The sequence below is a fragment of the Fusarium vanettenii genome, assembly GCF_000151355.1.
Source record: "Fusarium vanettenii 77-13-4 chromosome 5 genomic scaffold NECHAsca_5_chr5_3_0, whole genome shotgun sequence".
NCBI lineage: Eukaryota > Fungi > Ascomycota > Sordariomycetes > Hypocreales > Nectriaceae > Fusarium > Fusarium vanettenii.
The window spans coordinates 1251786-1278617 of record NW_003315878.1 but is presented as its reverse complement, the minus strand read 5'-3'; the positions used below and the strand labels follow the sequence as shown (position 1 = coordinate 1278617).

The following is a 26832-nucleotide window of genomic DNA, read 5'->3' as shown; positions in this document are numbered from 1 at the left end:
CATGAATAGACATCCCTGGCAACGGGACTAAGCTCGTCGACTCATAGCTGCCGTCGCGCCAGCTGCGGCCAGGTCCTGCTTGGCACTAACGCTCCTGCCCGCGGCTCGAGGCAAGCCGCTTGAGGTTTGGGCAAACCCAGCTGTACCGGCACTGGTCCTCTTGGTAGGAACGGCGCTGATAGGTCCCGTAGTCCCCGATGCTCTTCGTGGGCCGCCGGACACGGGCTTGTGAGGGCTGACTCCAGTTCGTAGGGACACAGCAGGCTTGACACCCGCACCAGGGGGTTCCGGAAGAGGTCGCGGAACCGAGATGGTGTTGTGTCGCTTCATTGGTGACGTTTCGCGAGTCGGCATTCGAGGCACGGGCATCTTACGCCCAGTAATGAACTCATGCCGGATAGCGTCCTCGGGTCTCAGTCGCCGTTCAGGGTCCCATCGGAGACAACGCGCCAGGAAGTCCAAAAAGACTTCGTCGTCACACTTGAGCACCTGTTGTAATGTCTTGGAAGAAGGCCGGCGCCTGCGGCCCTTGGACGAGACGGTCAGGCGAGGCTTGCCCATCGAGTCAAAGAATAGCTTCTTCCGGGTGCTCTTCTCAATTAGATGCTTTTCCGGAGGTCCAAACACCTCCATGATGCATGCCAGCTGCTCTTGCTCATTCTCTCCGGGGAAGATGGGCACTCCAGTGTAAAGCTCTGCCAGAATGCAACCAACACTCCACATGTCGATGGGCATACCGTAAGTCATACCAAGAATGACTTCAGGTGAACGGTAGAATCTCGACTGGATGTAGGTGTACACCTTCTCGTTTTCGAAACAACTGGAACCAAAATCGATAACCTTGATCTCTGAATGAAGGGGATGTCGTAAAAGAATGTTTTCAGGCTTCAAATCGCAATGGATGACCTTGTGCTGCTTGAGGAGGTTGAGAGAGCTGAGAATTTGCTTGGTGAAGCGTCGGATGATCCTGATCGAGAAACCACGGAAAGCGTGCGCCTTGATAAGCTCGTAGAGGTTCATGTCGAGCAGCTCAGTCGAAATACAAAGATGTCCACGGAAATAGAAACTTTGAGTGAAGTTGACCATGCTGTGCTTATTCTTGGGATCCTGTCATGAGTTAGCATTGAAATGTGGGATATCAACAGAGAAGTGAGCCAACTTACCCATTCGCGGAGCTTCTGAAGAATGTTGACTTCGACAAGAGCTTGCTGGTGGAATCTCTTCTTGTTCCTAATAATCTTGATGGCGACAAGGCCGCCCGTCTTGTGGTCGATGCACCGAACAACTTGTCCGAAACTTCCCTTTCCAAGAACATCAATGATTTCATACCGGTATGCAAGGTGGTCTCCAGGAACAATAGTGTAGTCGCCGCGCTCATCGTCGTAGCCAAAGTTAGGCGCATCCGACTGAAGATCTCCGACAACTTTGTGGGCATTCTGTGTTCCACAGAAATAGACATCGTTGTAGTCGACAATCTCTCCTCGTTCGTAAATATTGAGCATGGCGATGCGGATTGCCTCGTGCGAGCCAACGCGCTCCTTTGGCGTTGCACGCTTCCTGAGTGCGTCCAGCGTTCGTGCAGCAACCTCTGTCTCCTTGCGCCGGGAGCCCAGCTTGGCCATCTCCTCTTCGGCCGACAAGTCATCCTTGTCGAGTTCGGCAGTCCATGAATCCGCGCCCTTTACTGCTGCCGAGGAAGTTCGAGGTCGGAGAATCTTCTGCATGACCGAGGTGTTTCGGCCCACGGGCATGGTCGAGGGATCAACGACGGGCTTCTTCGTACCCCAGGACTCGCTCTTGGTCTTGTCATGGGACATGAAGGCATTGAGGCTTCCGCCCGAGCTCTTACGCCTCCTCGACTCCAGATAGCCACTGGAAGATTGTTTGATAGTGGGGCTTGGGCTGGCCTGCTTCATGCTGGATAGGTTGTTGAGAGTAGCCGAAATAGGAATCCTGGGGGGAGGCATAGACTCCTCTGGATGCTTGCCATTGGCCTTTTCGATAACGTCGGCAGGCGCATTGATGTTGCTCTTGGAGTTGTTTCGCTTCCAGGAAATGCTGAGTTTTCGTCGAATGGAACTCATCGATGATGGGGTTTGAGGTTCCTCCGAGACAGGTTCCGGCGGAGGAGACTTGGGGACGAATTGCTCCGTCTTTGGTGCCCGCGGCCCGGCGGGCTTATGGGGGACTCGATCTTGGAAAAGGTGGTCATCAAGTGTGGTGAAATCGGCACCGGTCTTGGATCTCTTCAAGAAGTTGTGCTCGGGACCTCCCTTGGGCAGAGAGGAGGACAGGAATGGTGACATGCTCTGCTTGTGATCAATCTCCCTGAAGGCAAGGGACGAGTCCGTGGAGCTGGCGTCAGGTGGTGTAGGTGTGAGATGTGTTTGATGGACTGAGCTGCTGCTCCTCAATGAAGGAAGTTCGGGGGTGTCACCGTGACGGCTCTTGGAGAAGAAAGAACTCTTGGACGCTGTCATCGGGGTCGTTGGTGTTTTTGGTAATTGCCGTGATGGCGGAGGGCTCAAGCTCCTCTCGACACTGCTGTGATCCTGCAACGCTGCTATCTTGTTAGCAGTTGGGGTACTCAATGGCCCCAAGCTAATAGGCGGTAGTCGCAAAGGCTGCAAATGTCTCTTGTTCGGCGGAGTAGCTTTGTTGTCTCCTTCGGCCGCGACGTGTGGTACATATGCACTTTTACGGGCGCTGGGCCTTCTTTGAACCTTAGTCGGTTCAGGGAACACAGGCATGGAAATGGTCCCAGTTGAGTTAGCGTTCATGCTCATTGCGTCCAAGTTGCTCAAAGCCGTCTTTTTCTTTTCCATGAAATAAGTGTCGGCTGGCGAGTCTTTTGGAGACTCGTACGCTTTGGGAATAGCGGGAACAGGAGGGACATCTTCTTCTTCGTCCGCAGGCATGGGGTTGTGAACAGTTGTATGTTTCGGAGCGGGTAGTCGTGATGTGGATGAGGATCCCGACATGCGATGCATGGATCCAGTCGATGTCCTCGCCGTGTTGAAGCTAAAGGCAGATGCGGCTGAGAGACCAGAGCTATAAGATTTGCGGTTGTTGAGATCCGGCGTGGTCCTTGATGAGGATGGTGTTGCAGAAGCCTTCCTTGGAATCATCGAGGGCGATTTGGACTCGGCCCGGTTCTCGACTTGGTTGTTCATCGACACTGGGGGTGGCGGCGGCGGGTTAGAGAGCTGATTCAAGCTCTGGGACTGCGGCATGATTGAAAGGCGCTTCATCCTCCGAGTATCGGTAGGACTAATAGTCCTGGCACCGAGACCAGTGGCGTGCGAGGAATGATGGGCACCGGGCATCATCGAGACTCGCTTGCTGCTTGAGGATGGAGTACTAAGACGACCACCGACGCGCGGCGACCGCGGGGTGAGCGTAGAGTGCCGGTTCTGCTCTGGGGTAAGAGTGTTACCGAAGCTGAGGTTTCCATGGCTTGGTCGTGGTGGAGGTTGCACCGACTTGGACTTGGCAGCCCTCGAGCTCGGGAAGCCTCTCGCGCTATCAAGCCATGATGAGTTACCATCCAAGGAGGCTCTAGCCGAACCAGTGGATGCCCCATCAGATAGGAGGCTGGGCCGCCTCTTCTGGGCGGTTCGAGGGCCAAAATCCGAATCGCCAATGATGCCAGGTCCTATCGACTTTCGAGGGGGCTTGGAAGCAACAGAGCTGGATACGGGAGGGTATTGGCTCTGTCGGCGAGCGCGGGCTGTTGGACCGTTGGCATGATCGACCCCTGAAGCAGAGATGTTATTGGATGCATGAGCAGGCTGTCTGTTCGAGTTGCTAGGTCTGCGCAGGAGCGAGCCTGATCGACCGGGACGTGTAGCGGACTGATTCGAGGGGCGAGCGGGAGAGGGGGCAGCTTGGGGCTTGGAAGACATATTGCTGTCATCTAAGCCACGGGCCTCGAGAATACTCCCCTCGCCGGTGGGAGAAGGAAATTGAGTGAGTTTGAACTCGGTCGAGGCGGACTCGATGCTGCTCTGGAGGTCGTCAAAGCTCACAGAGGGCAGGAAATCGAACGACGCGTTGGGATCGTTTAATTGACTAGTTTCCCCATCCCGACCGAAAGAAAAGAGAGAATGGTTGTTGGAGGCGGTTGCGCTGAGCATTGGAGCGTCGAAGGCGAGGCCAGGATTCGCGGTAGGAAGAGGTGGTCGATTCCGATGGCTAGGAGTTTTGCCCCTGTCACAAAGGGATCCAGGTCAGCTTTGCCATGTGCAAGGAGGCGGCGAGACGAGGGTCGGCGGCGACGATGATGCGTGCACAGGGCAACGACGACAGAGAAGGGCCGCCCAAGCAAGAGAGGATGTATGAGAAGAGACAACAAGAAGAACAAGAGGCTCACAATCGAGTTGGAGAAAAGTTGGCTGGTCGAGGCCCAGCAGGTGCCTTGTGCTCGCGGCTCATAGGGTCCGGTCGAGGGGCGTGGCTGGCAATGCGACGACGGAGGTGGATTTCACGGGGTCGGTCGCTAGCACAGACTCAGTCCGGTCAGGGAGCTGAGCGCATTCGAACGGCTACCTCATTCCGGGGCCGACAGAGACAACGACGGAAAGAGGAGAGCAAACAGCGGTAGGCGGACGGCAGGCGACAGATGTTTGATTGTGGGTAGTGTGTCCCGGGAAGGGGATGGTGAGATGGATGGGTTGGGGATGAGAAGAGCGTCGGTCGAGGATGGAGTCGTTGTTTTTCGGAAAAGAGGGATGGATGGTCTCTGCACTGCACTGGGTCTTGCCTTCCAATGGCGGATGGACCTGATGGATGCAGCCAGTGACTTGCGGCGGGCTCCAGGCTTGGGCACACGCTGCCAGAGGCGGGCACAGGCGGGCACAGGCAGCTCCGGAAGGGGGCATGGGGGCGACGCCATGGCAGGGAAGCATGGGAAGGAAGGCGCCTGAGAGGCTGCGATGGCGGAAGGCACCTCGAGAAAGGTACCTTGTGGGGCATGGAACGCCGATACCGCCAGTTGATTGGCGCCTGGACCAGGAGATTGGTCCCTGAATTGCGGATAGACGTGAAGGTCCATACCGCCAAGTTCCTCTTTTACCGCTATTCCATTCATTGCTAACTAAAGCAGGGCGCTCTGGCACTGGCACTCGATCAAGAGGGTCAGGTTCCTTACCTTGGTATGGTCGGTACCTGCCGGTCGCTGCATCAGCTGCCCGCAGCCCGAGGTACAGGTACAGGTACCTTCCCCGAACAATGCAACGTCCCCTTACTTTATTAGTCTCCCTCGAATCCACGATGCAGATATGAAAGGAACGTCAATCATGATCCAACTTGCACTTGGGGGAGATGAGACATGCCTGGATCACGATTCAGATGGATGCCATGCCCGGGCCCGTTCCGGACAAAGGCCACAATTGCCTTTACCGTCTTCTGCTCCCTCGTGCTCCTCCTCCTGGCTCCCCAGCCATGCCATGCCCGCAGCCCAGCCGTGCGTGCCCAGCCCAGCCAGCCGCTCATTGTCTCAACGCGTCCAGTCCAGTCCAACAGCAAGCGGGCTCCAGTTGAGCCACGCCGATAGCGACAGGCGACAGCGGTGATATTGGGTAGGGGTCCTCCTGCGTGCAGTGGAGACGGCGGCGACAGGAGCGAGCGATGCAACTGTCAACACCGCTGTCTGTTGACGCATCAACGCCAAATGGGAGAATGGCATTGGAGCTAAAAGGTAGCTTGCTTCCCGAAACGAATCGCCGCCCGTTTCGATATGTCCCGTTTCGAAACCAGGGTCGGAACTCTCCTTTTGGTGGACATCCTCTTCAAGCATGCCGCTCAGACCGGGATATCAAGCGGCGAATACGGGGGTGTCGGTCGCGCGTCTCACATTTCAAGGACCCTGAGCCATGCCATGCCATGGCAGGCAGTTTGGGCATCATCAACCGGCAAGGTCAAACGGATGCTCTCTGTTTTCGAACAAGGCACTTCCATCAGTCCCGGCCCAATAGAGCCGGCGTGCCATCAATGGTGTTGTCAGTCTGCATTGTTGGCCCGCCAAACATCAAGGATGATGCTGTGTTTGGACGTGTATTGTTGTTTTTCGCCGCCTGCGGCATCCATTCAGGGCCATGATCCATCAGACCAACAGACGAGTACCCCCGCAGCCGGCCGCATCTCTTTGATGCAGGAGACCAGATGGCCAATCTGGCATCTGGAATCTGTGGCCGGCCGTCGCCAAGGGCAATCAACCTCATAGCCCGCATCGTGGTGAAGCTCCTTTGTTTATCTCGCCGTCGAATCCTGCCCGCACACGAGATTGACAGATGGCTATCTGCGGCGAGCACTTTATGGGTATGTAGGTATCATCCCCAGTCCTGCAATAGACAAAAACTAGTAGGTGCCGAAATGAAGAGGGCCTATGCTTGATTCATGTGGGCTCGCTAGGAAACGCTCTTTGAAGGTAAGACAAGCAACTGGAACAGTCCGCATGCAGAAGCCAGTCAGCGCAAGCACGTATACAGGCGTCAACACAACCCCTATTCCTCGGCCAGCAAACTCGTATCACGGCCTCATGACCAAGTCACCAAATGAGGCAATCTATCAACCAAAGTCTTTCCTCAAGGAGCAGCACAAGTTGGAGGCGCCACGGCCCGCATGGCGCTACTGTAAACTTTGAATCATGGAGGGTGGGCAGCCATGATCACCAAGAAGCTGGAGTTGCTTTTGAGTAGGATCAGCACGTGTTGAATAACGGTCCCTACGGCCAGGTGATAGTTGACTTCAAGAAAGACAGCAATACACCACGGCCATACGATTTTGATAACTATTCTACACTCATTCTGAATTATCATCATGATACTACATTAATGTTTCAATATTCAAGATATTTCACACCCGGCCATGTCCGCAATAAGCCAAATTCTCACCTTTTGGCGACCCTCGGCACACATGTCCTTCCTTTTGGGAGCTACACTTTCCCGGCAGTCTGGTGATGTCAGCGCCCAGTGTCACATGCACACCCGTCGTGATGGTGACACCTCCACGCGGGAACCCCATCTTCAAACCTCCACACTCCGACGTTGCACCATGTCTTGAGCTCTAGCTCGGCCCATCCTTCAATGGACGACTTCACCACCGAGATCATCGCCTCCGGGCGCGCCTTTGACTCCCCGGAGAGCCCCGAGCGCCATCGCCGCGTCAGTGCCGGCAGCCATGATGAGGAGCCGGTCGTTGAGGCCGAGGCGACGACTCCGGCGCCTCCCCAGAAGACGGGTTTGCGCGGCGGGCTTGCAGCTATTCGACAGAAAGCCAGCCTGCAGGATCGTTTGGTTGAAAAGTTTGTTGTGCTCTAGCTTTTGCTCTCTCATGGCTTGCTAACCATGTCCTCCAGGCTCCTTCAGCAAGTCATCCCAGCGGACAAAGATGATCCCAACGACGTCGCCTTTGCTGCCGACGACCATGCGCCTACGCAGACCGAGAGGCCCAACTTCAATATCACCACCATGTCCTACAACTTTCGCCGCTTCAATGCTCGCATCGGTGTCGTCTTCAAATTCCAGGCCCGAGTCGGGCGCATCCTCTGCTGGCATCGCGCATCCCATACGCTCTCTCTTCTCGCCGTATACACCTTTGTATGCCTCGATCCATACCTCCTCTGTGTTCTACCTGTTGCAATACTGTTGCTCGGCGTCTTTATCCCTGCGTTCTTGGCACGTCACCCAGCACCTCCCAAAGGCACATTGTCGAGCGAGCAGAATGTTGGCTACTCTCCGCGTGGACCACCTTTGGCACCTGCAGCAACTGTTAAACCCGTGAAGGAACTTAGCAAGGACTTCTTTCGGAATATGCGCGACCTGCAGAACAGCATGGATGACTTTAGCGAGGGGCACGACAAGGTTGTTGCGTTTCTTGTGCCGGTGACCAACTTCAGTGATGAGGCTCTCAGTTCCGCCCTCTTTCTATTCCTATTTGCGGGTGGCATCTTCATGACTATTGCGGCTCAGTTGATCCCATGGAGGTTCGTGTTCCTCCTCGGTGGTTGGGCTGTTATCGGCATGGGCCATCCATATGTTGCTCGTCTTCTTGCTGTCGCCCATCGCGAACGACTTCAGCCGCAGGAGGCCAAGGCTCGATCATGGCTTGACGACTGGATAGCTAAGGATGTGATCCTCGACTCAAGCCCTGAGACTCGCGAGGTCGAGATCTTTGAGTTGCAGCGCAAGATAGCTGGTGGTAGTGGCGAGTGGGAGCCCTGGCTCTTTTGCCCGTCTCCTTACGACCCGCTCTCACAACCACGTATCGCCGGCGAGCGACCCAGGGGCACACGATTCTTCGAGGATGTTATGCCCCCGGAAGCTTGGGAGTGGAGTGAGAAGAAGTGGGCTCTCGACCTTTGGAGCCGTGAATGGGTTGAGGAGCGCATCATCACAGGTGTTGAAGTCGAGACAGAAGGTGAGCGTTGGGTTTACGATATCTACGATGAGAGGGATGAGCGAACAGGGGTTGTAGATCCTCCAATTCATGACAAAGGGAAGCAAAAGGCTGCTGCGGCCAAGCCGAGCTGGGAAGAGGGCGAGGATGGCAGTGGAAGGAGAGGGGACTGGAGACGGCGACGATGGGTGCGGTTGGTGAAGCGCAAGGCAGCGCCAGTGCAACCCGTCTAAAAAGGCCAGTTCTTTCATGTAAAACCAATGGAGTCTTGCGTATTTAGGATCGTTTCTGCGTGGCGTTGACGGGTCTGGGGTGACGGACAGGATAACAACGACAACATACCTGCTCGGATGCAGCATTATGAATGAGTCACGGTCGGGGACAGAGACACTCATGAAATGAATCATTGATGGTTAATATATTCCAGAATCTGAGCTATACGCTCCATGACAGAAAAGCGCCATGAGCCAGGAGATAATCCAACATTGACTGTTACAACAATTTCAAGTGGCCGGTGCTGCTCGCCATCAGCGAGCCCAGGTTGGTATCATGCCGTTCAGACTCCCTCCCTCCGTAATAGATCTCTGTACAATCAATCGTTCATCAGACATCCCTCCCGACGCCGGCCAGAACATTCTATATGCGCTCCACTTCATAAGACATTAAACCTGACTATGACTAGAAAAGTTGGTGGGTGTTGAGAAACTCGAAAGAAGCGCGACGGGTTGAGACTGAGGCCTAGGGGATGACCATCTTGTCTAGGATCTTTTGGATGCCCTTTGTGTACCCACGGCCCTGGTCGATTTCGTCGGTCATCTTACGGGCGCGCTCAATGAGAATTCCAACTACATTGCGGGTGTACTCAAAGCTACCGGTTGACTCCATGTAAGCGACAGCATAGCGCTTGACCTGGATATCGGACGTCTTTTGCTTGAGAATATTGACAAGCTGGAGGTTTGTCGGGTTGGAGCGGATGCTGTGGATAACTGGGAAGGAAAGCTTTCCCTCAGTAAGATCCTCGCACATGCCCTTGTTGTGACTATACTCCTTGGACGACAGGTTCATGTAGTCGTCACGGATCTGGAAGATGAGTCCGATGAGGTTGACAAGAGGTACACAATCAGTAGGCACCGACGACTCGGCAGCCATGAGCTTAATCCCAAGGCGAAATAGACCACCCGTCTTGTTGCCCACCATCTCGAGGTAGTCCTCCTCGGTGGGGCAGGTGAGTGTGTCGCGCCAGAACAGGTCCATGCCCTGCCCCCGGTGGAGGTTTACGAGCTCCTCGGAGAAGACGGTGATGAGGTCCGGGTTGTTGAGGCGGTGCAGCTCCTGCAGGGCGATAAAGTAGATGTAGTTTGCCGAGTTGATGGTCTGCGCGACGCCAAAGATGTTGTGCGCCACGGGGAACCCGCGGCGCAGCTCCGACGAGTCCTGCACGTCGTCGATGAGCAGCGACGACTCGTGGAGCATGCCCACCACGCGCGTGATGACATCGAGGCTCTCCTGGGGCACGTCTAGCCAGGCGTTGAAGGCGTTGATGAGCTGCGCCCTGAAATCCTTGCCCGGGTGGCTGATGACATAGTCGTAAGGGCCGCGGACAACCTGTTCCTTATCGTCGGTCCAGGTCCGCTTGGCTGTAAAGTTGAGGTCCTCGTAGGCGTAGCGCTCGGGGTCAGGAGGTGGGTTCGGGGCCTGCATCATGACGCCAAAGCCCGGGTTCGGGGCGGTCGATCTTGGAGAGCGCTGCTTCTGGCTGAGCCAGTCTCCTTCTGCGACAGGCCGAAGGACAGGTTTGGTGGGAGTCGAGTTGAGCGAGGTCGGGACGCCGGTGCTCGAGGTGCGAGGGGGGATGGCGTTGGGGGAGGTGAGAGGGGGGTTGTTGTTGTTGGAAGGCATCTTCTCCATGTCTCTGGGCGACAGGGACAGCATGTGCAGGGTCGACGGGGGGAGAGCCCAGGAGTCGGAAGAGAAGCTCGGATCGGCCGTGGGGATCATGCGTTCAGCGTTTGAAAAGTGCAACGGTGTGTGTGAGGCTGAGTCGGGGGTGAAAGGTGGCGAGACGGGGAAGTATAAGCGTTGGGTAGATATCGATCTCGTGTGGATGTCGGATGCCTGGTGTCTTGTTGAGAGTTTGTCGTGTGGGCTGCGCCTTGTGTCTAGGCAGCTCTATTTAAGTTGTCGGGAGAGGGTATATCGGATGAATCGAATAGCTGAGACCTGTAGCAAAAAGTCCACGTCATTGAGCGTCCCGAACCAAGTTCAGTTCTCCCTGATGCAAAGGCATAGAGGCGGGCATGTGCGCGAGGCAGCACAGGTAGCCCAAGATAATATACATGCATATGCAACCGAGAAGGTTGAGGGGCAGAAGGGCTTGTCCTAAGCTAAGCTCCATACGAGGGTACGTGTTCGTCCTACGCAACAAGACCTTTTCGTCACGAGCTAATGCAAAGGAGCTAGCGGCACGGCGGGCCAGGCGGGTAAGGTAGGTGGACTGTGGGGGAGAAGGTCTTTTGACGCCCAGGAGCAGTCACAAAGTCCTGCAGGCCAGAGGTCACGTTGGTGTAGCGTACCTTTTTAAGGCAAAAAGCTTGTGATAATCCGGGGTATGGCGGTTATTACGGAGAGACAAATTGAACGAAGCTAGACGTTGGGAGATGATGGGTATCTGCTGAAATGCGCATGTCAACCTTTTTTTCTATGAGACAAGATAAGGACCAGTTCCGACTTGGAATGCAGTTGCGACAGCGATGAAGTTTAGAGGACATGCGCCGAGAAAGTATCCGATGATGGACAATGACGTTTCTCTCACGGAACCATCGGTTCAGCAGTTCCAGCCAGCCCCGACTGGGCATCGTCAGAGCTGAGCGCAATGTCACATAAACAAGCAACAGGCAGTCCGTTCTAAACCGCCAAGAAGCAGGGTGATGGGTTCCTTACCTCATTGGGTGCGCAATAGGGAGATGTATCGTGAGTATGAAAAGGATCTTGAGAAACAGAGTTTCAAAGCTGTCCACTACAGAAAAAAAAGTGCCAGTTGTCTCTTTATCTAATCTCGTGGGAGCTCATCTCACAATGAGGCGGCTGTTTGATCCGTTGGGACAAAAAACCACACCACCTCAGCCCACCGTGAGATCAGCCCTTACGAAGCCCATGTTTCGCCAACTGAGTTTAGACACGTCAAAGCTGGGGGACCTGGATCATGTCGTCCGTCACGAGACGTGGTGAATCAAAGGCGGTCGCGGGTAGGTAGATATTCTCAACTTACATTTTGTAGATGGACAAAAGTCGAGTTGTCACATGCAAAAACTGACTTTGCTGTGAGATAATCAACAAGGGGCCAAATCAACCACCTCAGAGCTTCCATCCCGCTTCCATCCTCCCGTCCAATCTGGAATTCATCCTGTCGGCCAGCTGCACCTTGAGATCCCACTAAGCCCATCAGCATCTGCTGTCGCTCTCCCACTGGCCAAACGTACTCTAGCGGCCCCCTCTCAGTGACGATCACAGCGATGGACAGAAGCCCCGCCACGACCCCCCTGGACCTCGTGCCCTGACAGCGGTTGAATTCCAGCCGTTGCCGTGGAGATGGGCTCTCCACACTTGAGTCCAGGGCTGTTTAGCTTCAGCTCAACACCACATCTGGATGCAACTCTTTCTTGATCTTCTTCTTCTTCTTCAGGTTTTCTGCTGCTGCTGCTTTGGGCTCGAGCCAACTCTCAGCGCTGCTTGATACCCAATTCCCTTCTCTTCGTTTAGTTATTCCTGGTTTTGTCCCATTTTCCGCCGTCTCGAGAAAAAAGAAAACAGTTATTCATCCACCAAAATATCTGCCCCATTTCCAACGTTTTTTTTTCTCTGTTCCTTTCTTCCATACTGGTGTTTCTACGCCCACGACATTCATTCTCACGCCAACCACACAAACAAACATGATGGAGTCACTTCTATCTCTCGCCTTCGATAACCTGTCGTCCTACGATGGCCCCAAGGTCCGCAAGGGCCTGCGCCAGGTTGAAGGTCTTCTCGCCCAGATCTGCCTCTCGAATCCCCGTAGCGACAACTCGCGCCGCAACCGTGACCACGAAAACAACGGAGAGGCGTCGCCTGAGCAAAAGGACCTCGCCGAACTATCCCAGGATCCCGCTTTTCAAGAGTTTTTCAAGTTGCAGGAGGGATTCGAGTGGAACGTTGCCATGCGCCTTATCGGCACTCTTGACCGTCTTATGGCTAAGGGCAGCGACGGACAGAATGATCTCTTGATCCTCAATGCCCTTGATCTCATTCAGGGAACTCTCCTGTTGCATCCCCCCAGCAAGTCGCTCTTCTCCCGGGAGCAGAATATGAACGTATGTGATATGAATCGTCTGAATGACAACAAGAGGACATCAACTGACATGTTTGTGCATAGCTTCTCCTCGATCTTCTTGAGCCCTTCAACTGCCCCGCTATCCAATGCGCGACTCTTCTCACCCTCGTCACCGCTCTCCTCGACACCCCCCGAAACACTCGCACCTTTGAGGGCCTTGATGGCCTTCTTACCATCACCTCACTCTTCAAGTCGCGCTCCACGGCCCGCGAGGTCAAGCTCAAGCTTGTCGAGTTCCTCTACTTCTATCTCATGCCCGAGTCACCATCCATCCCCCGCGCCGACCAGCGCGACTCTGTTCCTGGCATGCTTCAACGGAGCCCAAGCAAGCTTGCGGGCGCCTTTAACAACGAAGCCCGTCGCAAGCGATCTGGCTCCGATGCGGATGACGTTTATCTCACAACCGAAGAAAAGCAGGAGTTGCTTAGCCAACATCTGAGCAGTGTCGAGGAACTTGTCAAAGATCTTAGAAACTGTGCTCCCTTTGGAGGCGTCGTCTGCTAAACGCAGGCAGTCGGGCACAGGTGGACATGTTTCCTATTCCTTTGTTCTTCATTCCAGCACAGAAACGGCGTTGGGCGGCACCCGGATGGCTCATTTTTGTGTGTGTTTTTCTTCTTTACCTTTGGCGCGGAGTTTTGAGAGCAACAGAGTCGGAACACATTAATTTGTTTTTTGCTTTCTTTTGTAAGATATGGTACTGCGAGGGAGGATGTTGGATGACCTTTGATATTTGCCTGAATGGTCTGGCTAGGCGTTGACAAGTATGAAAAATATTAGAACGGTTCAGTTTTTTTCTCCTGAGTATCATGACTGTTTCGTGATAGGTTCTCTGGTTCTGGAGTTGGAGTTTGCCGTGGTGTTGGGACGATTGATAATGAACGGGCTGGCGATATTTGCTGGTCGTTGCCGTATAACTCAAAGCGTCCATCAATGGTCTCTGAACCGGGTGTATGTCCGGCACTCGGGCTACTCATTGGTGATAAGAAGCCACTGCCTTCTCTGGCCGTTGAATCAATCTCAACCGGCGCCGCAATATCGCCGGGCCCGTGGGCCTGTATCGGCACGGCTCGGTCCATGCCCGGCGAAGCAGCCGTCGTTGGGCTGATGGTCGGGTCCGTATACGGCCCAGCCACGGCATCGGGCCCGAAGTAGTCTCTCGTCAAGCCGTGCCGAGCTTGACTTCCGGATACGTCGGTCGTGCCATCCCGCACGGTGCCGGTACCCTCGCCATCACCTTCGCCTACAGTCCTCGATTCTCCGGTTGTGGTCTCCCGGCGTCGGCGCCGCTTAGCCAGACACAGCCAAGTGAGTCCGCCGATAATAATACTCGCTCCTACAACCGCGCCAACACCAATTCCAGCTTTAGCACCATCGGATAATCCATCACCTCCATCTTCATCCTCGTCAACAACTCTAACATCGCTCCCTGTCGGCCTGGCCTCGGCGCAGAATCCCTCCCCGCTAACCTGTGTACAAACCTGTCCGTCGTCGCAGCACCCAGCGCCGTCATCGCACCTGAACTGTGACGTGGTACAGCCCGAGGGCACGGGTGTCAGCAACCCGGTCTGGGAGGCGGGTTTTGTGGATGCGCATTTCCCGTCGGGCCTACACTCCGAGCCGAAACCGCAGCAATTACCGCCGAGATCGCTGGGGCACAGGTAGAGGCTCGTCTGGGGGCATTTCCGGTCGCAGCAGCCCTCCCGAGGGACGGCCGTCCCGCTCTGGGTGACGGTGCGTGTGCAAAAGTATTTACGAGTGGCGTCCGCGGAGCAGAGGTTCTCGCTGGCGCAGTTGGACCCGATCTGGCAGCATTTTGGATCGCCGTCTTTGTTGACGTAGCAGTATTGGTCATTTTTGCAGCAGTCGTCGCCGAAACCGATGTCTAGACCTGTCGCGCGAGGACATGAGTTGATTGTCAATCAGCATGTTGCGCTGTTCAAGGACTTACAGTTGTGATAACCTTGTCCGCAGTCTGCGTCGCGCTTCGCGAGGGGAAATGCCTGGTCGAGGAAGAAGCGCGGGACGAGGTCGCCCTGAGCGATGGGAAGCGCCTCATAGCGCCTGACGATTTGTGCGACGACGAGGTGAGGAAGCAGGACGAAGCTGGTGGGAACAAAGAGCCTCATGGTGAAGACAGCGCGCGCGACAACAACTTGAGAGAGGGGGTGGACTAATGCGCTTGGTTCATTGTCGCATCGCGCCGCTCGACTTGAAACTGACTTCAATCGCCGGCTGAAAGTATATTCAAAAGACAAAAAGTCGCTCAAGAAGGATGAACAATGAAAGAAATGCAGTGACGGAAACCTCGTCGGCACGAGGCTCCCGCAAGAGGATGAGTTGCCCATGCAGGTAAGACTCGGTAAACGGCGAAATACCCTGTATCAGGCCGAGTTGAGTGGTGTGTGCCTGTGATAGTAGCACAAAGGACCCTTTTTCTTTCTTTGGTGATTGACCAACCCCTCCAAGGGCCTTGCTCGCGTGGTGGTGCATTCATTGTTGTTCAGCCGTGAGTGGTAATCGGGAAACTCGGTGACAAGTGCTGACAATGAATGGGGACATGGACGCCCCAAGTGGGAAAGCACAACGAAAGAGTCAGGCCAGATAATTCCATTTTTTGCGAGGCTTGCTTTGCTCACAGACCGCATGTTCACGTCAAATAAGGTGAGAATCTGCATGGCTGAGTCGACGGGCTTATTCTTCTAGAGCCTTGTTGCTTGTAAGTTGATGAGACTTGTTGGTGGCGCAGAACAAAGGGTTCCAAAACGTCAGCCGCAGCAGTTAACTATCGCCCAAGAGGTAGCCATGATGCGAAGCTAAATAAACACATGGCAACCCTCGAATAATCACAGCCTATACACATAGTCTTGACCGCCATAGGAAGGTCAGCCACTAAGAAGCTTGCGTAAGGGTCAAGGGGTTTGAACGAGTCAGCACCAAGCACCATTTAGGAGAAGCGCCTTAGAGGAATGCAACCCTGTCACACACTGGAACTCTGCAGCTTAATTAACCTTTGACAAAGTTAAGTTAACCTTGAATATAAAGACTTTTAGTTTATATTAAAATGAATCGTTCGAGTCCAGCTCAAAATTCCTTTAAATTGTGTGTTTTGTTTTTTTATCCCTCATCTTAGCACTTGGACACGCGTTCCTGGGCGGCTAGTCTTAATCTCATCTGCCGTTCTGCTCTCCTGTCACGCCACATGTCTATCAGCTCCATCAGAATGAGGACTGTGAGCGGTAATTGCGCGACTCCCAAAACGATTGCTGCTTTGTCGGTGAACATGACGCTTGCCCAGCCGTCCCAGTGCTCGTAGACGAGATATGTTCGAAAGGCGTTGTACAATTGCCAGTTGAGGATCAGAAAGTATTGGATCAGTTCCCATGTTGATAATGTCGGGACCGAGTCGCCAAGCTCAAGACTTTCCACGTTGTCTGTCGGAGTCCATTGTGAGTATAAATGCGCTTCTCGAGTCCCAGGATGAATCGTACCGATAGTGTCTTGGCTGAATGTGTCGTCGCTCGCCAGCGAGCGGGATTTCTCGTTGCAAATCATAATGGGCGCTGTTGTGGCAGGCCTACGCCTTGATCGTCTCAATAGACAAAGAGTAGAAGAAAAAAGCCCCGTAAGGAGTGAGAGCTTTGACAATTGAAATGGAAGCAAACAAACAAGAGAGAGATAGTGAGTAGTATCAAGAAGAGAGTTCAGTTCAGAATTACAGAAGCGGGAGACAAACAAGGCACCTCAATTCCAATGCTAGTATTAATACAAGGCTGCTAAAGGGATGGGATAATGAGTGAGACGCGTTTCACCTTTATTGCCAAGGCCCTTGCCGCCGGTTCCTTGACATTCCCCTCGCGAGGGTCACTGTCACTGCTGGGGTTTCGCCATTCTAGTTAAATCCACTTGCAAGGGGATGGGGGGAGGGGTCAAGGTCAAGGGAAGGGAACAAATTTCGCCTCGTCGTCTGTAGATCATTTACCATCTCGCCATTTCTCCGCTTTAGCGCAGACGGGTGAATCTTGTCTTGTCTGGGGGGCGCCAAAGAGCCGCCCTCCTGACTGACTAACAAGTGGTGAGTTGGTATGTTGGACCCAACTCGTCACTGGTCATGCGTGGGAAAAGGAGAGATAGCCGCGCGTTGGTTGTTGATCATCATGTCGTATCTGTGTAAAAAAGAGACCGAACCTCCACATGTTTAAGCTTGCTCGCATGTCGTATACGTATCCAAATAAAGTACAACTCGTATCTTCTCCTCCCAGAACTCGTATCAATTCACATCATCTCTCCCTTTCCATCAAACTCCTCGTCTGCTTTGCCATGGTTCTGAACCCGCTGGCCGTGGTTGTGTACGTTGCATTGGCGGCTGCGGCGTTGAGAGGCAACAGTGGTCTTGGCGAAGACGTGGGTGCTGCTGTTGCTGGAGTACTACCGTCACTCCAAACCATGCTAGTTGTCGAAATCCTGGTGATAATGCTCTCCGTTAACAACGTAGCAGCAGTATCAATCCCTGACTCTTGAAAGCTTGTCGATTCCGAAGCTTCTGCCGTGCTTGGCACCATGCTCTGGGATATGTTTTCATCCGTGCTGGACCCAGAGTTCTCACTTGCAACTGTGGGTCCTTCATCTCCATTCAACGTCATATCCGGGTCCTCTTTAAACACTAGACCGGGGATTGTAGGGGACTCGGTGGGCTGACTGATATGAATGAATTCGGTGCGTGTTGTCGTCCACTTTACCCTCGATGATCTCTTAAGAACCGACGTGAAGACCAAAGTTCTAAGTTGCGGCGTCTCACGAGTTGTTGCATATTCTGTGAGAGTCTGTTGCACAGCCATGGCTGTGGTGAGAGTTGCCGGGGACTCAGTGGAAGCCGAAACTTGCGAATCATCAATGCTGGATGTGGCAGAGGTCGTGGTCGGTTGTTCTGTCGTTTGCTGCAAAGTTTCTGCTCTTCCGAGGCCGGAGACAGTTGGAGTGTCTGGTGCGGCCTGAGCGTCAAGCGTTGCCTGGGAGTCGGGCGCTGTTGGAATATCAGATGTTGTTCGTGTGTTGAGTTGTGCCTGAATGCTGATTGTCGTTTGAGCGTCGAATGTTGTCGGCGTGTTGAATGCCGCCTCAATGGCAAGTGTTTCCTCAGAGTTGAGTACCTCCTGAGTGCTGAGCATGACAAGAGAGTCGGGTGTCGTTTGAGTGTCGAATGCTGTCTGAATGTCAAGTGTTGTTTCAAAGTCTTGTACTCCTGGAGAGACGGGTGCTGCTGGAGACTCGAGAGTTGCCTCAGCGTTGATTGCTGTCTGTATTCCGAGCGCTGATTGGGCACCGAGCTCCGTTTGGACGCCGAGTGCTCTTTGGGTTGCTGAATCATGAGTTATCATGACTGAAGAGATCGGGCTCGGCTCGGTTGCGGACGAACTAACACCTGGAGCGCAGTTAATGTTTCGGCGAACGTTGGGTTGGCCACTCACCTCATCTTCAAGACAACTGGGGTCTATGGTTTGGGATGGCTGCTGGTCTTCTTCTGTTCCTGGGACCTGGGCTTGTCCTATGGAAGTTATCTCACCTGGACTAGAACCGGGAAGGTTGTCTGGGTCCTCCACGAATATGCCTCCAGGTAACCCACTAGGTTCTCCGTTGACCTGTCCATCGGGAAGAGCGCTGGTCTGGTCTTCTGACAGGTTGTTGGGAGATCCTGTAGGTTGAGTTCCTGGAACTGTACCAGAATGTAGTTCTGTCTGACCTTGGGGTTGCTGATTGGCTGTCTGAGCAGCGGGCTCGTCAAGCTGACCCGTGGGTTGATCGTCAAGCAGGCTGATGGATTGACCATTTGGCTGCACTCCGATCCGTTCCTCGGATGGCACCTTGGACTCGCCGGGCCCCCCTCCGGGTTGTCTGCGTAAGGACTCCTTTGGCTGCTGGGCTGATTCGACTCCAGATGGTCGAGCTTCTGGGCTACCAGGAGAAGCGTTGTTGGGATTCTCGCTTGGCAACTCGGTAGGAAGACTGGCTGGTGACCCATCTGAGTTTCCCGGTCGCTTACTGGCAACTGTATCTGCCTGGTCATCAGACTGTCCTTGTCCTGCTGGTCCTGGTTGCTCAGGGGCACTAGGCAGGTTGAAGGAACTGGAAGGTAGAGGCGCAACAACTGTATTGGGGATGTTGGGTTGTCCAGGCAGGTTGGATCTTATGTCGGTATCGGATACTATTGGGACCTTTGTTGGACCAGAAGTTTCACCAGAGTCGGGCAACCCAATCCTGTTAGGTTGGGCAGGCAACTCAGCTGGTAGGTTCTCATTGGAGGGTGTGTTAGAAGAACCACTGGGTAGTTGCCCAGACTCTCTGCTGGGCTGACCAACTCCTGGTTGAGAGGAGCCCTGATTTTGGGAGTCAGGTGAGAACATGCTGCTCACTTGGTCCTGAAGCTTATTGATCTGGTCCAAGACATCTCGCAAGTCCTGTTCAGAAACCTCAACCATGAAACCGTTCTCCTCAACCAGTCGTTTCACCACATTGAGAGTGCGGTGTAGCTTGGGGAAGCCATGGCGAGGCTGCTTGAAGGGTGTCACTTTGATGGGAGGCTTGGTTGCTGGTACCGTGGAGACCGCTTCTGGTGATTCGGCTGGAACGTCCACCCGAGGTATGAGAGCAGCATGAGCGTGTGGAAGGGACAAAGGGAGGTGCGGAACAATGTAAAGAAGTGCACAAAGGCGAACCATTGTGTCAACTAGACGGGTTCAATGAGATGAGGTGAAGTGGTTTAGCTGTAAACATTCATTATGGTCTATTGTTCTTCATATATCTCTGCCATCGAGTTTGGGTTGCAGGGAGCAACGCATTCCGACGATTGTGACGGCAACGGGCCATGTCATGGTGTCTTAGTCTCGGGGGTTTCGACTCATTGTGAACCAGCGCTTGCTGGTTCTTATTGGGTCTTGGGCCTGCTATCATTCCTGAAGCTGGTGCGACAGATACAGACCACCTTTGTAGCAGTATCTGCCGGTCTTCGGAGCGATGACATATTGGTCGATGTCGCCGAGCGCAGCATGTAATTGCTCAGGTCATTGCCGCGGCGATCGAGGCTATGCAGAGATGACGAAAATAACCAACTTTGGCGGGAAACTAACGCAGGGATTTTTGGCGGAGCCGTGACGAAATACGGATCAAACTTGGCAATTTCACACGGTCGGGTGGTTTGTCACTCTGCCCGCACTCGGTTGCACCGGATAGCTGCCCTGTGATGGCGGCGATTCTCGGGTTGCAACTTGGATCTACAAAAGACAAAGAGTTGGGATGCACAAATTCGTCCAGAGAGATGATGCACTTCAGTAATAGCGTTAAAGGCGCTGGTATGCTTTTGTGATGCGGTTTGGTGGTGGATAACCATCGCCCTGCAGGAATCTCTCGTAAGGCGACAGGTCAAAGCCTTGTTGAGGTCAAGGTAGGCTGGGCGCAGTACTGGAGCAATCCTTGAGGTCCATATCGACTGAAACGCTTGCGAGTTAATGATATTTCAAATAATAATCAGTCGCCCGGGATCTTGGGGGCCGTGTGAAAGGCTAAGCACTAGAGGTGCCGAGGGTTGAGGCGTCGGCTACCTCTGTGGACGAATGTGAGGCCATCCATAAGCATCGGACCCTTGGTCGTGGGCATGCGCTGTTCTTTGGGTGACAGTGGAGGTCTGTCTCATTGATAGAGAAGGCTATCAGCCGTATCCCTGTGTCAAGCTTTGAGGGTGAGTCGGTGAATTCCGCCACCGAGAAAAGGCAGCAGGGGCTCGCTTCCCATTGATGGATGAGTCCCATCTCTCGCTGCTTTTTGCGCCGTCCGTCACGGTCGGCTAATAAGGGAGGGAGGACGAGCCAGACCAGGCCATGGAGCGCCCACGGTCGGGAAAAGGGATGAGGGGCAGGCGATGATTCCCTAGCTTCGTCTTGTGTGTGTGTTTATCCCTCCCGTGCATCCCGCTGGACTCTGTCTGTCCTGCACATCTCCGACGGCGGTCCTATGGAAACCAAGTCCAATGTGACATGGTAGCGACTATCGCTGCAGAAACCTGATGCCTTGGCTGGATGAGGCGGACACTGTGCTTGCTTGTCTTGGCCACCATCTCTGGTTGTTGCCTCTCTCCCCGAGGGGGGCGGGGGCTGGGGCTGAAGCGTGGGAGGCAGAGGCAGAGGAGGTGATTTGGAGAGCGGTTCTGCTGGTCTTGAATCGCCGAGTCGCAGGCCAGTGGGAGGGAACAAATCCAGACTTTGAAGGAAGCCAGGAGATGGCGACGAGGAGACACAGTGATTGGTCGAATCGCTTGCATCACCCCCGGTCCCATCGGAAGACCAAATAATGCGGGACCCTCCATAACTGCATTACCTGGGCGTAGAAGGACGCTAGTCCTATTGGGGAACGCGCCGCCCCGGGGCAGCGAAAAATCCCCAGACGTGACGGGAGAGTGAGTACGCAGCAGCTGGGAGTGCACGCACACGCATCAACCCAGAGGAGAGCCTTTACCAACCCAACCCAAAACCAACCGAATTTTCCTTGTGCGCCGCCTCGGGGCCCCAGAATCGAAAATGACAATGAGACCAAGACCCCAAAAACCTACAAGACACGCCTTCTCCCCCCGGCCTCCCACTTTTCCCTCCGTCCATCAACTCTCCTCCCTTTGCTCCCACTGCCGCAGCCGCAGACCATCACCAAGTCGACGGGACGCCGCAAGTCCAAGTCGCAACGCCAGCTAACAAAATCTCCCGCTCCACGCAAGCCCCAAAAAGCCCACCACCCCTGACCACCACGGGATCACCACCAGCCTTAGGCCATTTGCCGCCTCTCCCGTCACCAGGCCATTCCACAAATCTCGCTTCCTTCTCCTTCCTCTCTCCATCATCATCCGCCATCCATCGCCGCTGCTCATCATCACCACTCGCCGTCCACCGTTTCGTTTCGCCTCGTCTCACTAAATAAAACCCTTACCTGCTGTCTCATCACCATCATCACCATTTACTCGCCGGCTGCAAAACTTTCTCAACACCATGGCTCCTCAAGCCAAGTCCGCCGACGCGCGACGCAAGTCCAGTGCAAAGCCCACGCTGCTCGTCACTGTCAAGGTGTCGCCTGACAAGCTTCGAGAACTCGTCGATTCCAAGCCCGTCAAGGAAGACTCTCCCGTCAAGTCTGAAAAGGAAACCATCAACTCGCCCGCTGCCGACACCGTTTCTGCCACCGGCTCGCAACCTCCTGCCAGCAACTCGAACGGCGACAATGCTTCAGACTCGAATGCTGCTACACCCGCTGCCGATGCGACTCCCGCCGATGGAACACCAGCTCCTTCAGCCATGGGCCCTCCCGTTGAGGGACCCAAGAAGAAGGGTGTCAAACGATCAGCTGCCAATGCCAACGGAATAGATGGCGTTCCCAAGCCACGAGGAAAGCCAGGTCCCAAGAAGAAGCCTCGTTTGTAAGTCTTGCCGATTAATCCTTTGTCAAAACCGACATGAAAGAACAGTGCACTAACAACTATTAATAGGGAGGATGGGACAATCGATCACTCAAGCTCGGCCAATCGACCGGCTGGAGGTCACAAGCTGGGCCCCAAGGCGAACCAAGGTGCTATCAATGCCGGTCTTCGCGCCCTCGACCGGTCTGGCAAGCCGTGTCGCAAGTGGAACAAGGGCGGCTTCACGCTCAAGAGCTTTACTGGTGTCGTCTGGGAAATCCCACGCTGGACGGCACCCCCAAAGAAGGGTCCCGAGTCCAGCACTGAGGATTCTGCTACCGTCTCAGCTGAGGGTAGTAGCAAGGAGAACAAGGTCAACGGTCAAGAGGGCAACAGCGCCAGCGCCAGCGCCAGCAACAGTGGTGTCGACGTCGAGATGCGCAGTGCATCCAGCCTCCACGGCGCATCACCAGCACCAGTGCCTATTGCCGCGGCCTCATAGACATAGGGCTGTCACGTTATTGACGTGCTCATTCTGCCCTTTCACAGAGGCTATTTTATTATTCGACATGTCACAGCGGAGTTTCAGGTTGACACAGGCCGACATTTGTCGACCAGAGATAAGTCCCTTTCGGTAGACTGGGCACAGAGAAGGGTTCAAACTTGATTATTTAATTCATCAGGGATTGCGACGCTGGTGTCGCCGGCGTTACAGGAACAGCGAAGATGGAACGCTATGGAAAAGGGTTGGCGACTGGGATGTATCATGTTTTGAAAGCACACAAAGTGCCTTGTTGTAACATAACGGACGATTCTGGCGAGAAATATTAGACAGTGGATGGTATTCCCAGGCAAATTGCATCAGTTCATCATTTTCTTGAGCCAAGTGCTCTGTCGAGATCGATCTTTTCACGGTATGCTTCCAACGCTGATCGTGGACTTTAATTGTCGCAGCCTGCCAAGGCAGGAGGAGTGGCATCAGGGTTTGGCGATTCGCCGCCCGGTCCAGGCGGTACGCAGTTGCTCAAGCCAGGCTGACGAAAAATTCCCTCTCGCGATAAAGTCAGATGCATGGTGGTGGTTGGCGTATTATTCCCCCCAGCCCGGGATCCCGTCCCGAAGATACTATACCCAAGCCTTGAACAAGTCCGGTACACGTCCCGTGGGTTTCTAGCGTGCGTCGCTGGACAGCTGGCTGCTCAGGTGAGGCATTTCCCTTCTTGAGCGGTATGCGAAGAGCTTGGAGGGGATGAGGTGCCCCAATGGCCAGATTGTGGGTACGTTTTCCGCTCGTCTTTGGTTCATGAGAGTCATGGTTTCAATGTCACTGGGTGATGGTGTGGTCGCAGCGCAGGCGCGCGCTTAGTCATCCATGTTCCAGGGGCAACCGGGGTCGCCCAGGAAGTGGATGAGCGGATGTGGGGCGCAGCTTATCCCGAATCAAGGGATGCATAACTTTTGCCAGCTGGTATTCCCGTTCTTCAGCTGGGAACAATAATGCCGATGAACGCACTGTTCAACATGGTCTCCCTTGCTGACACACTCTTTATGCAAGGAAAGGAACTCTGCACGCTTTGCACTCTTGCATGCTCCCTCTCAACCTGGGAAATTCAGTTTGGGATTGTCTCATTTCGTGCCACCTAGCAAAGCATGAGGCAATTCGAATGCAGCACTGAAGCTTCTTATTGGATCGTGGCTGCAGCGAGGCGTTGAACGATCCCACTTTAATACCCCGCAACCGACGGGCTCCACCCCGGAGCACGGCGGAGGGACACCGAGAACCGGCGTCGGTAGGTCCGTGAGAATAGATGCAAAGGCCGGAATGCGTATTTATGAAAGATGAAGACGGAATACAGTAAGTAGTGAGGCAAGAAATATTCAGATATGTTCAAGTTTTCTTTTCTATGCTGGATCGCGCTCGCTGTTGAGCATCAAAATGATCAACTCTGAAGAGAGCTTGGAGCTCATCAAGAAGGAACCTGGCATGTTATTCGTCCCAAGATATGAGTGAAAACAATGAACAGATATTATCTATGAGGTGCATTATGCACCATTTCATCCGCTCGAGTGAATGTGAAGCCTGGTTGGTGACGCCAGGGTTTTGATTGCTGGGCGTGGTGGCAGTCGGGATGCGTGTAATCCGGTTTGAGATGGAATACAAGAAATAATGTCATTTGGTACGATGAATACGCTTGAAATTGACCTTGGGATTGTCGCACCATGGTCGGCCATTACATTCAAGCCTGTGACCATCAAACTCAGGTCGAATTTGGTCGCTTGTGGCTGGCTTTTGTCATGGGAGTAAGTACTGAAATAGCGAGGGTATTCCCCTAGAGATATAGGACAGAAGGAAAATACTAAAGAATACATACCTATAAGGCTCAGGAGCGGCACGGGCCCAAAGTAGACACCAGTTCGATATACCTCGGCTAGAATGCCGAGATCCTCCGCTGGTCGCTCTGAATTTGTGAGGCAACTGCGATTATTGAGTGAAGTCATTCGCGTGACTAAATCAGCCAGTATCTATTTCTTGGCATATAAACTACCTCGATTTAAAATACTCCTACGGTATTGACTTGATTCGTGAACGATTTGAGTGATCTATATGGTGGTTCCAGGTCGGCATGGAACTACAACGATAGAGAAGACGTGATAAATGCGACGTACTACGAGACTGGACCACTCTCTGCTTAGAGCTATCAATGTGGAGTGTAATCACAAAATTCCATAAGCTTGCGTATAACACAGAGCATATGGGATTGGTTGCTCGTCGCTTGGTATTTTCATCTGATCATGATACGTCGGTGGGAGATCTGTCTGATTCGGAGAGTGGACAGAACGTAAGTGAATGAGCAGATTAAGCATGGCGGCGGTACTTCCGAGTTACATACTGAATAAAATTGAAGTATGATCTTAGTAAATTAATAGATGGACAGTAGTCGTATGGACGAGGTTCAAAGACGCTTGGGCGGGCAACGCCCTTCTTCACCTTAACTAAGACATAGGCATCCGAGCATATATTCCCGAGATACGGCGAGTTCAGAGTAGAAGCCGCAGAAAATGGTAAACTAAATGTAATTCTTAAATACTGTTGGATATTGGAGCCTTGTCAAATAACATAGTGGCTGATCGAAATCTGAAGTGGTGGCTTATGCTACCACGGTGCGACTATACATTTTCTCGTGTTCAACGCGCGATAGACTCGTTTGACGAATAGACAATAAGACAGATTGTGTTTGATCTATATCAAAAATGGCGTGTTCAACCACAAAGAACTTCTGTTTGACGCATTGTCCCCTTTTGAGGAGATTTGTTTGGTCAACACTGGCGACAGCATGTTCTGTGACGAGTCTTTTTTCGAGTGGACAGCCACATCACTCTGCAGAGCAGGCCTCAGACGCAAGAAGCTGAAAACTATTAGTCTGGTAACTCATGTAGTCTACGAGATACATCACCGGCATCAACAAGACATGGGTTTCGTTGATGTCCTTGGACCAATCCCTTTGCTGGGCCAACTTTGGTGTGTAATGTTGCACGAGATGCTTGGCCTCGGCACTGCCCATCTGCCAGTACTCTGTCCAATGCTCAACTCTCCTCATCAGACTTAAATGACTTGCATAAACATGGTATCCGATAAACATGAATCACCGGCATCATATCGCAATGTTGCGCTATGGTGCCATCATTGCTGGCCTCGGACCTGTTTTGGCCTGGTCTGGGGTCTGAGCAGTTGGGTCATCCGGGCCGGACAGCGGGGAAGCCGGCGGGGCCTCCACTGTTAAGCCGAGACAGCAGTCGACTGGGGGCTGGCTTAACAGACGATACCGAACTAGGTAGAGAGTGTTGGAGTTACGTCCAGGTTCTCGTGATTGCCAGACTGAACAGTACGTACCGTTTACTCTGGATGATCCAACCATGACTCGGCTTAACCCAACAACGACGACTGGTGCCGCGTAGCAAACAGAGAATTGTTTCTGTTCTCTTAAGTCATTATTCACATCATACCTGTTGATACCGGTGGTGCTGGGCCATCTCATGTGAGCGGGTCACGTCAACTTTGTTAGCGAGTGGTGACGGCACCTTTGACGCTCAACGGAACCACCTCCACCTGTATCCGACCACCTACCTACTGCTCGCTCTCCGCCATCTACCTACTCTCTTCGTCACTCTGCCAGCTACGAAGCCACACTGTCGACGATTGAACCGTTTCTCGTATCGCTGGTCCTTTATTGCTGCTGCTCCATCGTGGCAGGCTTCTTTTCCTCCTAGTCCGGCTCTTATCTGAAAGCTCGTCCTTGTCCGTCTCGTTCTCCGATCCCTGTGGTGCCCACCACCACCTACCTGCCGTCCCGAACGACGAGCTCGCACGCACGCATCGGAAGCCTCTTTCTCTCGGCTTCGTTGCGCGACTGGGCCTGTGACGGCTCGTCATCGATCCTGCCTGCTCGACGTCTTCGTGGTCATGGCAAATCCCCTCCAACGCGCCTCACACTCGTCCGCTTTGCCCGAATCAGCTTCGCCATCCGTCGCGCCATCCACCTCCTCCCGCTTTCCTCCTCCGTACAACTCGTCCATCGACAATATCCCAAACTTTTATACCCATCCAGCCCGAACCTCCATCTTTAACGCTTCCGGTGAC

The 26832-nt window shown here is 53.7% G+C and overlaps 6 protein-coding genes across 6 annotated transcripts; 3 read left to right on the top strand and 3 right to left on the bottom strand.

Annotated features, from left to right (window-relative positions):
* Positions 1–27: 27 nt before the first annotated feature.
* NECHADRAFT_41140 (uncharacterized protein) lies at positions 28–4136 on the bottom strand (the record flags this gene model as incomplete). Its single annotated transcript, XM_003050811.1, has 2 exons — positions 28–1107; positions 1164–4136. The coding sequence occupies 2 exons, from the start codon at positions 4134–4136 to the stop codon at positions 28–30; spliced, it is 4053 nt and encodes a 1350-aa protein (XP_003050857.1).
* Positions 4137–7052: 2916 nt separating this feature from the next.
* NECHADRAFT_61279 (uncharacterized protein) lies at positions 7053–8677 on the top strand. Its single transcript, XM_003051204.1, has 2 exons — positions 7053–7303; positions 7358–8677. The coding sequence occupies exons 1-2, from the start codon at positions 7086–7088 to the stop codon at positions 8628–8630; spliced, it is 1491 nt and encodes a 496-aa protein (XP_003051250.1). The 5' UTR covers positions 7053–7085; the 3' UTR covers positions 8631–8677.
* Positions 8678–8797: 120 nt separating this feature from the next.
* Positions 8798–11098, bottom strand: NECHADRAFT_69530 (uncharacterized protein). Its single transcript, XM_003050810.1, has 2 exons — positions 10971–11098; positions 8798–10617 (listed from the first exon to the last, which is right to left on the bottom strand). The coding sequence occupies exon 2, from the start codon at positions 10393–10395 to the stop codon at positions 9136–9138; it is 1260 nt and encodes a 419-aa protein (XP_003050856.1). The 5' UTR covers positions 10396–10617; positions 10971–11098; the 3' UTR covers positions 8798–9135.
* Positions 11099–12185: 1087 nt separating this feature from the next.
* Positions 12186–13567, top strand: NECHADRAFT_100599 (uncharacterized protein). The gene is made up of 2 exons (XM_003051203.1): positions 12186–12743; positions 12806–13567. The coding sequence occupies exons 1-2, from the start codon at positions 12327–12329 to the stop codon at positions 13265–13267; spliced, it is 879 nt and encodes a 292-aa protein (XP_003051249.1). The 5' UTR covers positions 12186–12326; the 3' UTR covers positions 13268–13567.
* A 44-nt stretch (positions 13568–13611) lies between these two features.
* NECHADRAFT_25809 (uncharacterized protein) lies at positions 13612–14829 on the bottom strand (the record flags this gene model as incomplete). The annotated part of the gene is made up of 2 exons (XM_003050809.1): positions 13612–14654; positions 14715–14829. Coding segments are annotated over 2 exons (1158 nt in total), but the record flags the coding sequence as incomplete, so codon positions are not given.
* Positions 14830–21789: 6960 nt separating this feature from the next.
* On the top strand, positions 21790–23075 carry NECHADRAFT_100598 (uncharacterized protein; the record flags this gene model as incomplete). The annotated part of the gene is made up of 2 exons (XM_003051202.1): positions 21790–22214; positions 22284–23075. The coding sequence occupies 2 exons, from the start codon at positions 21790–21792 to the stop codon at positions 22693–22695; spliced, it is 837 nt and encodes a 278-aa protein (XP_003051248.1). The 3' UTR covers positions 22696–23075.
* Positions 23076–26832: the final 3757 nt, after the last annotated feature.